Source organism: Gadus chalcogrammus, chromosome 10 (assembly GCF_026213295.1).
Source record: "Gadus chalcogrammus isolate NIFS_2021 chromosome 10, NIFS_Gcha_1.0, whole genome shotgun sequence".
NCBI lineage: Eukaryota > Metazoa > Chordata > Actinopteri > Gadiformes > Gadidae > Gadus > Gadus chalcogrammus.
The window spans coordinates 7,574,988-7,587,487 of record NC_079421.1 but is presented as its reverse complement, the minus strand read 5'-3'; the positions used below and the strand labels follow the sequence as shown (position 1 = coordinate 7,587,487).

Here is a 12,500-nt window from a genome sequence, read left to right as displayed (position 1 = left end):
TGGAGGAATGCTTCAAACACAGAGAGCAGCATGAAGGAGCCATGTAGATATACACTGATATACACAATGTAGCCCTGTTAATGCATGAGGTCTTCATTGGTTGAGAGATGAAGGGGCGGGGCCGGTAACAACAGTGTTGGAATTTAAAACCCAGACATAGATCGATGAGAAATAGAAGAGGAATGCGGGCTTCCTGATTTAACTTTTGCATTAGCCACATAATAATTAGTTAGTACTGTGAAAACCCTGCAACAAATTTAGTTCTTCACCCAAAATCTGTCCACCCTTCACTGAGTGTGTGGGCTTGCATGTATTAATCTGAAACACACACGCACACACTCACACGCACGCACGCACGCACGCACGCACGCACGCACGCACGCACGCACGCACGCACGCACGCACGCACGCACGCACGCACGCACGCACGCACGCACGCACGCACGCACGCACCCCCACACACACACACTCTCCCCAAACAAGGGTCAGATTAGTGGGCTATGGAAGGTATGTCTCCTAGGATCCAGGATGAGCTGGTTCTCTCCTCTCCTGCTGATCAGACATCCATAGGATTGCTGTATGGTTTGGCAGTCGGATAGGGGGGCTTGGATGCAGGAAAGGATGCGCTTTGCTGCCGAAATGAGATATACAGTGTAGGTATATTACTGGCTGCTATTGCTGCTGCCATTTCACTAAACCCAATGACAATATTGCTTTGTATGGACTAAAGTTGCCTATGTTATGGGAACTTCAATTAGGTCTTCTCTTGCTGAGATGAAGACATTTGTATTTACGTAATGAAAACTCTTTTTACCATTCTTCTTCTTCTTCTTCTTCTTCTTCTTCTTCTTCTTCTTCTTCTTCTTCTTCTTCTTCTTCTTCTTCTTCTTCTTCTTCTTCTTCTTCTTCTTCTTCTTCTTCTTCTTCTTCTTATTACAAAGAGCCTCTCCTTTCCTGAATGGGCATCTATCAAAGATGGTAGGTCAAATCAAAATCAAACACTGGCAGTCTGAGTGCTTTACGTGACAAAATACACACCAAACTAAAGATCCAGTTTCAACGTGTGGCCCCGCCCCTCCCTCCCTCTATTGGCCGCTGGTGGGAGTTCACCAGGGGGTCGATGGAGTTCTTCAAACCAGGAAATGAATTCTACCACAGGTCCGTACGGTCCACCAGTCCTCACTGAATGTCGATCGTCCAATTGCATTGCCGAACGGGCCCTGCAAGACGCGCTAATTTGCATAACGTGAAAAAAAGTTAAACTTTCATCCCTCCCCTTTACGTGCGCCGTGATCACCCGCCTTGCCCCACGCGAGCCTTCCCAGAATCCCTTGCCCAACGAGAGCACGCGTCCGATACAAAGGGAATGGTAGGCGGGGCACTCAAGGCCACTCGTTGGGCTTCCATGGGACCAAAGGGTGTAACTTTGTGAGTATGTGCGTGTGTGTGTCTGTGTGTGCGTCGGTGTGTATGTGTGTGTGTGTGTGTGTGCGGTCAACAAGTCAACGATGCAGATCACCTGAGCCTCGTGTCCGGAACATGCCTGGACTGCTGCAGTCAGAACCAAACCCCTCTAGGACAGAGTGCAGCAAGGAGACTCAAACCAAACCAAACCCCTGTAGGACAGAGTGCAGCAAGGCGACTCAACCAAACCCCTCTAGGACAGAGGGCAGCAAGGAGACTCAAAACAAACACCTCTAACGGCCCAATTCCAACGCACGCGTTACGGCTGCGTCACTTCTTGGCCGCGGTCACCGCAGCAGATAGGTTCCGCTCTAATCAATAAGACCATTTCCACCGGGCGCGGCTGCGCAACGTCTCAGCAGCGTCCCAGGAGCGGCTATCATTCCGTAGCATTTCTATTTTTGCCGCAAGCCGTTGCTGAACCGTGTCAATTTCAACAGAGCAGATCGAGCAGGGCAGGAAGGGAAAAAGTAAAAGCCATAGAGCATCCGGTCAATTTTCTAAATAAAACACAATACTCAGTTCACGTAGCCTATTACAACTTCACATCAACATTATTACGTCATAACCGGTGGCACCAGGTCAGCAGTCAATCAATCAAAGGGTCTCAGAGGGTCTGCAACATGGACGACGAGAGACTCATTGTCGAAGTTCCGCAACATGAAGTCATTTATGTACCAAATCATCAAGGACAATGGCCGGAAGGACAAAGCGTGGCATTAAATTGCAGTAGTTTTGGGAGTTGAAGGTGAGTACATTAGGTTTACGATTATCGCGTGATCTCGTGATCTCGCGTGAATACGGCTGCCGCTCCGCTTACGTAACGCGCCCGGTGGAAATGCACGCAGGGCAGAAGTCGCAGCCGTTCCGTGCCGCAGCCGTAACGCGGCCGTAACGCGTCCGGTGGAATCCCGGCGTAAGACAGAGTGCAGCAAGGCGACTCAAACCAAACCCCTCTAGGACAGAGGGCAGCAAGGAGACTCAAAGCAAACACCTATGGGCAGAGTGCAGCATGGAGACTCAAACCAAACCCCTCTCGGACAGAGTGCAGCAAGGAGACTCAAACCAAACCCCTCTAGGACAGAGTGCAGCGAGGAGACTCAAACCAAACCCCTCTAGGACAGAGTGTAGCAAGGAGACTCAAAACAAACACCTCTAAGACAGAGTGCAGCAAGGAGACTCAATGGGATGCAGTGGGCTCCATTGCCTGACTCCTCATATTGGGATGAGAACCGTAACCGTAACCTTAAACGTTATAGTCACCGTAACCGGAACGGTAACCAGAACCTTAACTGTAACCGGAACCGGAACAGCAAACCATTTCTCGCTAGAAATTTTATAAAAAAACATTTTTATTCTATCAACTATCGCAAGATATCAAAGTATTGCACTTTCCACCGGGAATTAAACAAATGTCAGCCATGTTGTTTGTTTTTGTAGACAGAAACGAGGCAGGTCGATAGAGCGAAGAGGCCAGAGAACCTCTGTCAGCTCACAATTTTCAGCCGAAACTGATGGACCAACTTGTACAACACAGTGTGAGCCTGTTGTAAAGTGGGTCAATGTCACAGACCTGTGTGAGACGAGGTTCCCTGCAGGTGTCTTATAGTTGTGGAGCGTGTCGGCGCCGCTGCCTCTGCAAGCCTCATGGAGCCTAATGGCCTCCCTTAAAACACTGTGGGCCATCGAAGCACTGCAAACACGCACACACACATTGCTCTCCCTGTAGCGCTGGATTTATTAATACTGACATGATGTGGTACTGTGTATGTGTGTGTGTGTGTGTTTGTGTATATTTGTTTGCGTGTGTTTGTGTACATCCATTTGGCTTAAGGACTGTGCTGCTTGAGGATCTTCTTAACACGATTTCATGACTTCACAACTTAACTTTCCTTGTCCACACACACACACACACACACACACACACACACACACACACACACACACACACACACACACACACACACACACACACACACACACACACACACACACACACAGCAAACACAGGCACACACAGGCACACAAACACACACACACACACACACACACACACACACACACACACACACACACACACACACACACACACACACACACACACACACACACACACACACACACACACACACACATGCAGATAGACAGAGACTAACACAAACACAGACACCCTTGGGACCTTCCCCATGTACTGAGCGGGGGACAGACTGAGTCACGCTTGTGGATGAAGTTATACAGTCAGAGAGAGAGAGAGAGACAGAAGGGGGAGAGCTGGAGTGGAAGAGAGACGGCTTAGTCACAGAAGGGTGAGAGGTGATGTCTGGAGGGTGAGAGGTGATGTCTCCATGTATTTCTGTTCTTCTCTCTCTCTCTCTCTCTCTCTCTCTCTCTCCCCATTATGGCTTTTGATTTTCTACATTCATTTTCTACACATTACAACCTCTTTACTGGCTGCCATGTCATTCTGCATAGTTTAATGCTCTTGGTTGTTATGCACACTTTCTCTGTCATCCTGATTTGGCTTCTCTGGTTCTGGATCATCTCTGTGAGCCAAGCAGCGAGCTCAGGAATCCACGGGACACAAGGTTAAAAAGAATAATACAGAGATGATACAATGTGAGTGAGAGAAATGCAGAGTGTCGGTTACAGAGGCAGAGAATGATCGGGACATCGATAAGTTATATGATGATTTATTGCACAACTGGTGGTTATTATTAATTCCAATTATGTAAATTAAAAAATCATGTGATCACTCATGGCGTCAATGTCCTAAAGATATTTGATGCAACAATGATGTGAATAGACGTTATATTAATGTCAATAGTCCTTCAATTCATGTGAATAGACGCTATATTGATGTGAATAGACGTTATATTGATGTGAATATACGTTATATTGATGTGAATAGACTTTACATTGATGTTAATAGACGTTAAAATGATGTGAATACACTTTACATTGACGTTAATAGACGTTACATTGACGTGTAGACAGCCAGATGTGTTTCACTGGTCACCCCACCGCCGAAGAGGATCCAAGCTCATGTTTCCTCTGGAAGCCCTCAGAGAGCAAGGTTCAAATGGCAGACAGGGACAGGCAGACAGACAGGCACAGGCAGACAGACAGGTACAGGCAGACAGACAGGTGCAGGCAGACAGGCACAAGCAGACAGACAGAGAGGCACAGGCAGACAGGTACACGCAGACAACTACAGGCAGACAGTGACAGACAGGAAGGTGCATGCACAAAGGAACAGGCAGACAGAAAGGCACAGGCAGACAGGCACAGGCAGACAGACAGGCAGACTTTAACCAGTCAGTATGGACCACGGGCCCTTCCACCCCGTACACACTGCATCACATCTCTCATTGAGCTTAAGTAGCTGAAAGCTAATTAACCCTGCTTCTCCCACTTTTCGTGTCTTTGAAGCTGGTTGGCTGTATGACAGTTTCCCATTTCTTTAGACAGTCCTTTGCTGTAAGCTAATTAACCCTGTGGCTCAAGGAATAGAGGAAAATAATAACAATATCTTTATTTATATTGCATATTTTATTACGGTAACAATGCAACAGGCATTCAAGTGCTTCGCAATATGATGAATAGAACAACAGTAATTTATAGATAAAACAACTTAGTGGGGTCATACAGGGAATAACAAATCAACACATTTAAAAACAACAGAAGCTTATGTCTTCGGTTGTTGCAGTGTGCAAGAGCCCGGACTCAAAGAAGCGCTCTAGTTTGGAGGACAGGGAATGAACGCATGTTCCTCGCTAGAGGACCTGTGTCCGAGCCTTATGGGAGGAGGAACGTATTCTAAAGGCAATCCTCTCAGCAACAGGCTGACGTGGAGCAGCAGGGTGTGGTACATTTCTCCACATTTGGGTTGAAGTGTTTGGAGATGTTTTATACAGGACGGGTGCTTTTTGGATAGGAGGTGTTTGGCCTTTTGTCATTGGTTGGTAATGCACCAATGGCACCAAGACAAACGTGTGGGTTCTATTGAGATGTACAAAAACGATATTTAAAATTGCAGTTATAAATGCCATGTCCAAGGGGCCGCGTCTTTGGGGAGCAGTGTGGGTTCAATCACACGACTCATCCAATCATACTGTCATAGTGGACGGGTGAAGGGGTGAAACACAAAGTCACTTTGCACCTTGTGAGTCTTCCTGCCCCGCTCTCCTCCCTCTTGTCTTTATGTTAATTTTTGTGCCTACACAATCGATCATCTCACCTCTCATACACAAACACACGCACCCACGCACACCCACATACATATACACGCACACACACCACACACACACACACACACTCACACACAATCACACGCACACACACACTAACGCACACACACACACAAACACACGCACCCAGGCACACACACACTAAAGCACACACACGCATACACACACAAACTAACGCACACACACATACAAGCACACACCACACACACACACACACACACACGCACACACTCACACACACACACACACACACACACACACACACACACACACACACACACACACACACACACACACTGTGTGTAAGTGTGTGTGTGCAACAACAAAGTGAATGCAGTATACACTTTGTGTTATCGCTTTGTTGACATGTTGAATTATTCAATCTCCACATCAGGCCCTTGGAGATGGTGTATTAGCACAGGGTCCTTTGGTCCTTTGGTCCTTTGGTCTAACTTTGTCTCCCAATTCCTCTTCTCAAGCCTCCAACTGTCAAATGCTTTTTCCAAACACATCCATACACACACACACGCACACACACACACACACACACACGCACACGCACGCGCACACGCACGCGCACGTGCACGCGCACGCGCGCACACACACACACACACACACACACACACACACACACACACACACACACACACACACACACACACACACACACACACACACACACACACACACACACACACACACACACACACACACACACACTCCCCCCCCAAGAGGTTCTGCTATGTCAACCAGGGCTGCTTCAGTCCAGACAGCCGCTATCAACTCCCAACAACATCTGGATTTGGTACAATTATAGCTAGCAAAACTGTACCTAAACTCATATCGATCTCATATAAAAACACATTCTAACCAAAGACCAGCCTCCAAATCTAATGCCTGTAGATCAGGGTGCCCTGAGAAAGTGTCTCCCACTGCTGTCGGTGTAGAGTGGGTCTGGCTGCAGTCTGGGTAAAGGTAATCTCACGCCAACGTCTTCCATTCCAAGTGAAACAATAAGTAAGAAAAGGTCCAAAGGTTATAATTAGCTCACTCTTAAGGAGAAAGTGTCCAGGGATTGACTTACAGCAGCATGAAGAAAAAGGCAGAGTGACTTTTTCTCACAGAGAACAAAAGCTCCAATTAGCAGGCTGATTATAATTACCCTTGCTCCCCCTCCGCCGGTCAGAGGCTTAAACAGCCGACGGAGGGAGAGAGGCAGCCTGCTTTTTTTACGGTTGCTGTCAATGTGGATTGACCCAAAGTGTCTCAGGAGGAGAGTGCTTCATTAAGTTTCTTGTACTCACTTGCCAAGTGCCCTGAGGAGGGTTCCTCTGTGCTCCAGGCGAACCTGTTTTGCTGGTTGTCTGCTGGATCAAACCTTCTTAAAGGGTATTAAAGGGCTCCTTTCTTTGATGGGTATGGAGAGCAGAATCCAGGTGATATAGTCAATGGGAACAACTCAACCTTGAATCTAAACTGCCTTACCTGAGGCTCCCCCTGCCGGTCTGACCCTGGCTGCCTCACACATGTCCTGGATGACTCTGGAAGGTTTTCCCCAGAACATGGAGGCTAGTGGAATAGTTCTGCACCTCAGATGACCTGGTCTGGTCTCAGTGGAATCGAATAGCAGTTCGACAACTTTTATATCAGAACTGAACTTGAACCAGTAGCAATTGGCTTCAAAGTCTGAAAACCCGTGAATCATTTTATTTGAATCCCAACTGAACCATTTAAGATGGACATTACATATATTTTTTTTAAATGATTATTATCTACTTAAAAATGAAAAACATATAAAAAACAAATAAAAATTAACCATATTTAATAGTGTAAAATGCAACCTCATAGTAGTACTGAGGAAATCTGTATTACTGTGTTGGTATGTGTGTATTACTGTAGTGTTATGTGTGTATTACTGTAGTGGTATGTGTGTATTATTGTGGTGGTATTTGTGTATTACTGAAGTGGTATGTGTTTATTACTCTATTTGTATGTGTGTATTACTGTAGTGGTATGTGTGTATTACTAGGACTTTTTACACTGCCAAGCCGGCAATTTCACTGTCTTGCCTGTGTAAAACCGAGGGGGGTAAATCCCCCTTCGTCACGGAGCCGGCATTCTTGGTTCACTGGAGAGTAGACCCCTTTAGAATATTTTTTTTATGATTCAAGACACTGGCATGCAAGAATGACTATACATCTGAGTGAAGGCTACAATCGTGATTAACTATTTAAAAGCGCAAAAACGCCAACATATTCTTTATTTTACTGACCACATGTTTTTATCCAAACCATAGCCCCCGTAAGGAAAGTTCCTCTGGTACTTTCTCGTAGATTGCCCCATCATTCCCCGTCTTTGTTCAATGCGACTGCATCTCCTTTACTCCCATGATGGTCAGCAGCACGCTGATTTCCCTGTCCCTCCATTTAGAACTAATCATGTTGATATCACTGCGTTGTCTCTGTTGTAGAGACAATGCAGCAACACCCCTACCAAAGTCTCACCCCTGGAACCGCTCATCCGTCTAATCGCATAAGAATGAAACCGCCAATATGTGGGGGGTCCGAGAGGGTAAATTGGGGTGTGAAATCAAGCCGGTAAATGACCTTGGTTAGTGTAAACCCACGGAGAATGCCGGGAAAAAGGCATGCATGAGACGGGCATATTTGGCAGTGTAAAAGCGTTTACTGTAGTGGTATGTGTTTATAACCTGTATCTATCTCTATCGTCTACACTGAAGCCTCTGCTAAAGCCTTGGACAGTGAGGGCTGTGGGGGGTCGGTGTGGAGGGGTTGATGTAGGGGTCGGTTTGGGGGGGCTGTGGGGGGGTTGGTGTGAGGGCTAATCCAGCTCCAGTCCTTTGGAGAAGACCATGTCCAGTTGACCAGAATAAACAAAGGGATATAAAAGAATGAGTGGAAAAACTGGAAACACACATTAAGGGAGGCATGAACGCACAGAGACACACACAAACACAAGAACACACGTGCAGTTAAAAACACGCACGCACGCACGCACGCACGCACGCACGCACGCACGCACGCACGCACGCACGCACGCACGCACGCACGCACGCACGCACGCACACACACACCACACACTAACAGAAGCTATTGCCTCTCAGTCTTTAAAGGTCCAGTGCTGAGAGTTCTGCTAAAAGATCTCTCAGCACTGGACCTGAGAGATCTTTCGAGGGTTTGGCTCAAATGAGGAGGAAACAAGGTTAATATTGATAATATTGATGGACTTTGGACTTGTTGACAGGTGTTTTTCTTTCTGCGTGTATGTCAAATATCCTCCTCTTGCGGTAATGTATTCTTAGGTGGTTGTTTCATTGCTTGGTTAGTTTACCTGTTTTTTGTATCATGTTGACTTGAATGACTTGACTCCAAAAGTCCGCTGTCTCTGCCTCACTGGTTGGATCTCAGGCTGCTGTTCATCCAAAGGGGAAGACAGATTGTTTCGGAGGTTGTTCCGAAAGTACAACCAGTTCATCAGACCTGTGGAGAATGTATCAGATCCAGTCATGGTGGCGTTTCAAGTCTCCATATCCCAACTGGTCAAAGTGGTAAGAGATCAGGACTAACTCCAGGGTTTTGCATCATTGTTGCAGTAAAATCCATCTGTCCATCTATCAACCAACCCATCCTTCCCTCTACCCATATACCAATCCCTCCCTCCATCCCTCCATCCCTCCATCCCTCCATCCATCCATCCATCCATCCATCCATCCATCCATCCATCCATCCATCCATCCATCCATCCATCCATCCATCCATCCATCCATCCATCCATCCATCCAACCATCCATCCATCCATCAATCTACCCACCCATACATCCATCAATCCATTAATTTATCTAATACCTTTTATTTCCTGTTGCTATCTGACGGGTCCTACTGATGTCCTTGTAGGATGAGGTCAACCAGATCATGGAGACCAACCTGTGGTTGAGACATGTGAGTGAAGATTTCAAATGTTGTGGTAATAGCCCGGCAGGCAACACTTTCAGTGATATGCTTCAATATTATGATGGCCTTTGTCAACTGCATTTCAGATCTGGAATGACTACAAGCTGAAATGGGCCCCTGTGGATTATGACGGGATCGAGTTCATTCGAGTTCCTTCGAACAAAATTTGGAGACCAGATATTGTTCTGTACAACAAGTAAGAGCTTTTTGGTTAATAACCCAGGAAACTCAAACCCCAAGCGCCTTGTATTTGACTTTGTCTTTTCTGTCTTTGTCTGGGATGGCTCTTATTGTTTTGAACATTTCACACCCTAACGTTGGGAATGAAAAGCCTGAAATCAGTATTTGATGATCCCTTTTCATATTATCTTACCGTTATCTTTAACTTTTACAGTCTTATGAATGCATACATTTGTCTACCAATCTCATGTTCTCTCTCAGTGCTGTGGGGGATTTCCTGGTGGAGGACAAGACCAAGGCCCTGCTGAAGTTTGATGGCACCATCACCTGGGTTCCTCCGGCCATATTCAAGTCCTCCTGCCCCATGGACATCACCTACTTCCCCTTCGACTACCAGAACTGCTCCATGAAGTTTGGGTCATGGACCTATGACAAGGCAAACATAGATCTGGTTCTCATTGGTTCTAAGGTAGGTCAATGTCCCTCCCCTTTACAGACTCCCAAATCGTGAGTTGAATGGACCTGTGCACATTCCACCGTAACATTTTGAATGTTTGACGTTGTTTTCTTCTGATATAGTGTGGGTAAAACGTATTTTATCCTTAGCATCTTGAACCATACCATTTTACAAAAGTTATTATATTTTACTTCTTCAACTTACTGACTTCTTATTCATTACTCGAAGTATTAAGTGATTATCTTGTGAAGTTCGATGTTTAATGTCACTGACTCAATCTTGACTCAGGTGAACCTCAAAGACTTCTGGGAGAGCGGCGAGTGGGAGATCATCGACGCGCCGGGCTACAAGCACGACATCAAGTACAACTGCTGCGTGGAGATCTACCCGGACATCACCTACTCCTTCTACATCCGCCGGCTGCCCCTCTTCTACACCATCAACCTCATCATTCCCTGCCTGCTCATCTCCTTCCTCACCGTGCTGGTCTTCTACCTGCCGTCCGACTGCGGGGAGAAGGTCACACTTTGCATTTCCGTGCTGCTGTCGCTCACCGTATTCCTGCTGGTCATCACTGAGACCATTCCCTCCACCTCGCTGGTCATCCCGCTCATCGGCGAGTACCTCCTCTTCACCATGATCTTTGTCACGCTCAGCATCGTCATCACGGTCTTCGTGCTCAACGTGCACTACCGCACGCCCATGACCCACACCATGCCGGCCTGGGTGCGTTCCGTGTTCCTGGATGTCCTGCCCCGGGTGATGTTCATGAGGCGGCCCCTCGACGTGGGCTGCAACCCCCCCCTCTGCGCCCTCACCGGGCTGGAGGCGGGGGGGGGGGGACGAGGAAGAGGAGGAGGAGAAGGGGCAGTAGGTAGAGGAGGTGAATGTGGAGGAGGAGTGGTCAGCAGCAGCCAGGGAGGAGCTAGGAAGAGGAAGAACAGCCTGGCAGCCGGAGGAGGAAGAGGAGGAGAAGGAGGAGGAGGAGGAGGAGGAGGAGGAGGAGGAGGAGGAGGAGTAGATGGCATAAGGCATGACAGTGTGACGGTGGGGGGGATCGCTGGGGGCATAGGGGGGCTGCAGCTCTCGGACGGCGGGGGGGTGGGCGTCTCTGCCCCCGCCCCCAACGTGGGCGCCGTGACGGCGGTGAACTGCCTGGAGTACCGGGAGCTGAGCAAGGACCGCAGCCTGAACAGGAGGAGCAACTACCGCGGGAAGGAGGTGCCCATCCCCGTGCCACCCCCCGTGGTGCCCCCTCTGCCCCGGAACCCCCCAAGCCCAGCGGAACCTCCTGAGCCCGAGCCCCCCAAGCCCCCCAGGACCCTCCACGCCGCCCCCTCCCCCGTCAGCGCCCTGGCGGCACTGACGGGGATCTCCCCTGAGATCAAGCAGGCCATCGAGAGCGTCAAGTACATCGCCGAGAACATGAGGACCAGGAACAAGGCCAAGCAGGTGAGGGGGGGGGGGGGGAGGCAGGAACAAGCCCAAGCAGGTGAGGAGGAGGGGGGGAGGGGCAGAAACAAGGCCACGCAGGTGAGGGGGGGGGGGGCAGTAACAAGGCCAAGCAGGTGAGGTGGGGGGTGCTGGTCAGGAGGCTGGAGCTCTGAGAGGGGAGCTCTGAGGTGGGGACTGCTGGTCAGTGAGGTGTAGCCCGCTGGTCAGGAGGGTGGAGCTCTTGGCCAATAGTCCTTTCAGTTGCTGCCGCTTCAACACCGGAAGATCTCCCGTCGAGGACGGCTCCGTCTGGGCTTTTCTTCTCCAGGCAGCTCTGTCTGCTGGGGGTTCCCAGCTTTCAGCTCTTCCAGGATACCTTAAGGGTATCGCTGGAGTGCCCCCCTGGTCAAACGTGCTCTTGTTTGCTATTTTTCAGCTCTCCAAAGAATGCATCTTGATCTCCTGTCTTTGCAGGGCATTCCTAACGCATGGCAACTCACTCGCAGTTGTGTGCAGGATGGAGAGGTTGGTAGTTTAGGACTTCCATGTTAGGGTTTATGTGACCACTTCATCCTCAGTTTTCTCAGGCAGTTCAGTTGGAGGTGGTTCCATTTCCTGGCTTGGCGCTGGTCGACTACAGAGGCTTCACACCATAAAGAAGAGCTGGCATCATGACAGCCTGGCAGACTCTGTCTCCTGCCTCACGCCGTTCCTCCCCCAGACCGAGTCCCGCAGACGATCAGAATG

The 12,500-nt window shown here is 48.5% G+C and overlaps 1 protein-coding gene across 1 annotated transcript in view; it reads left to right on the top strand.

The window, feature by feature from the left end:
* LOC130390587 (neuronal acetylcholine receptor subunit alpha-3-like) overlaps positions 1 to 12,500 on the top strand; it is a 17,802-nt gene that overhangs the window by 2,615 nt on the left and 2,687 nt on the right. The window contains exons 2-7 of the mRNA XM_056600630.1: positions 9,140 to 9,279; positions 9,626 to 9,670; positions 9,769 to 9,878; positions 10,124 to 10,331; positions 10,608 to 11,193; positions 11,302 to 11,771. Of these exons, the coding sequence (XP_056456605.1) occupies positions 9,140 to 9,279; positions 9,626 to 9,670; positions 9,769 to 9,878; positions 10,124 to 10,331; positions 10,608 to 11,193; positions 11,302 to 11,771 (1,559 nt within the window). The remainder of the gene's footprint in view (positions 1 to 9,139; positions 9,280 to 9,625; positions 9,671 to 9,768; positions 9,879 to 10,123; positions 10,332 to 10,607; positions 11,194 to 11,301; positions 11,772 to 12,500) is intronic.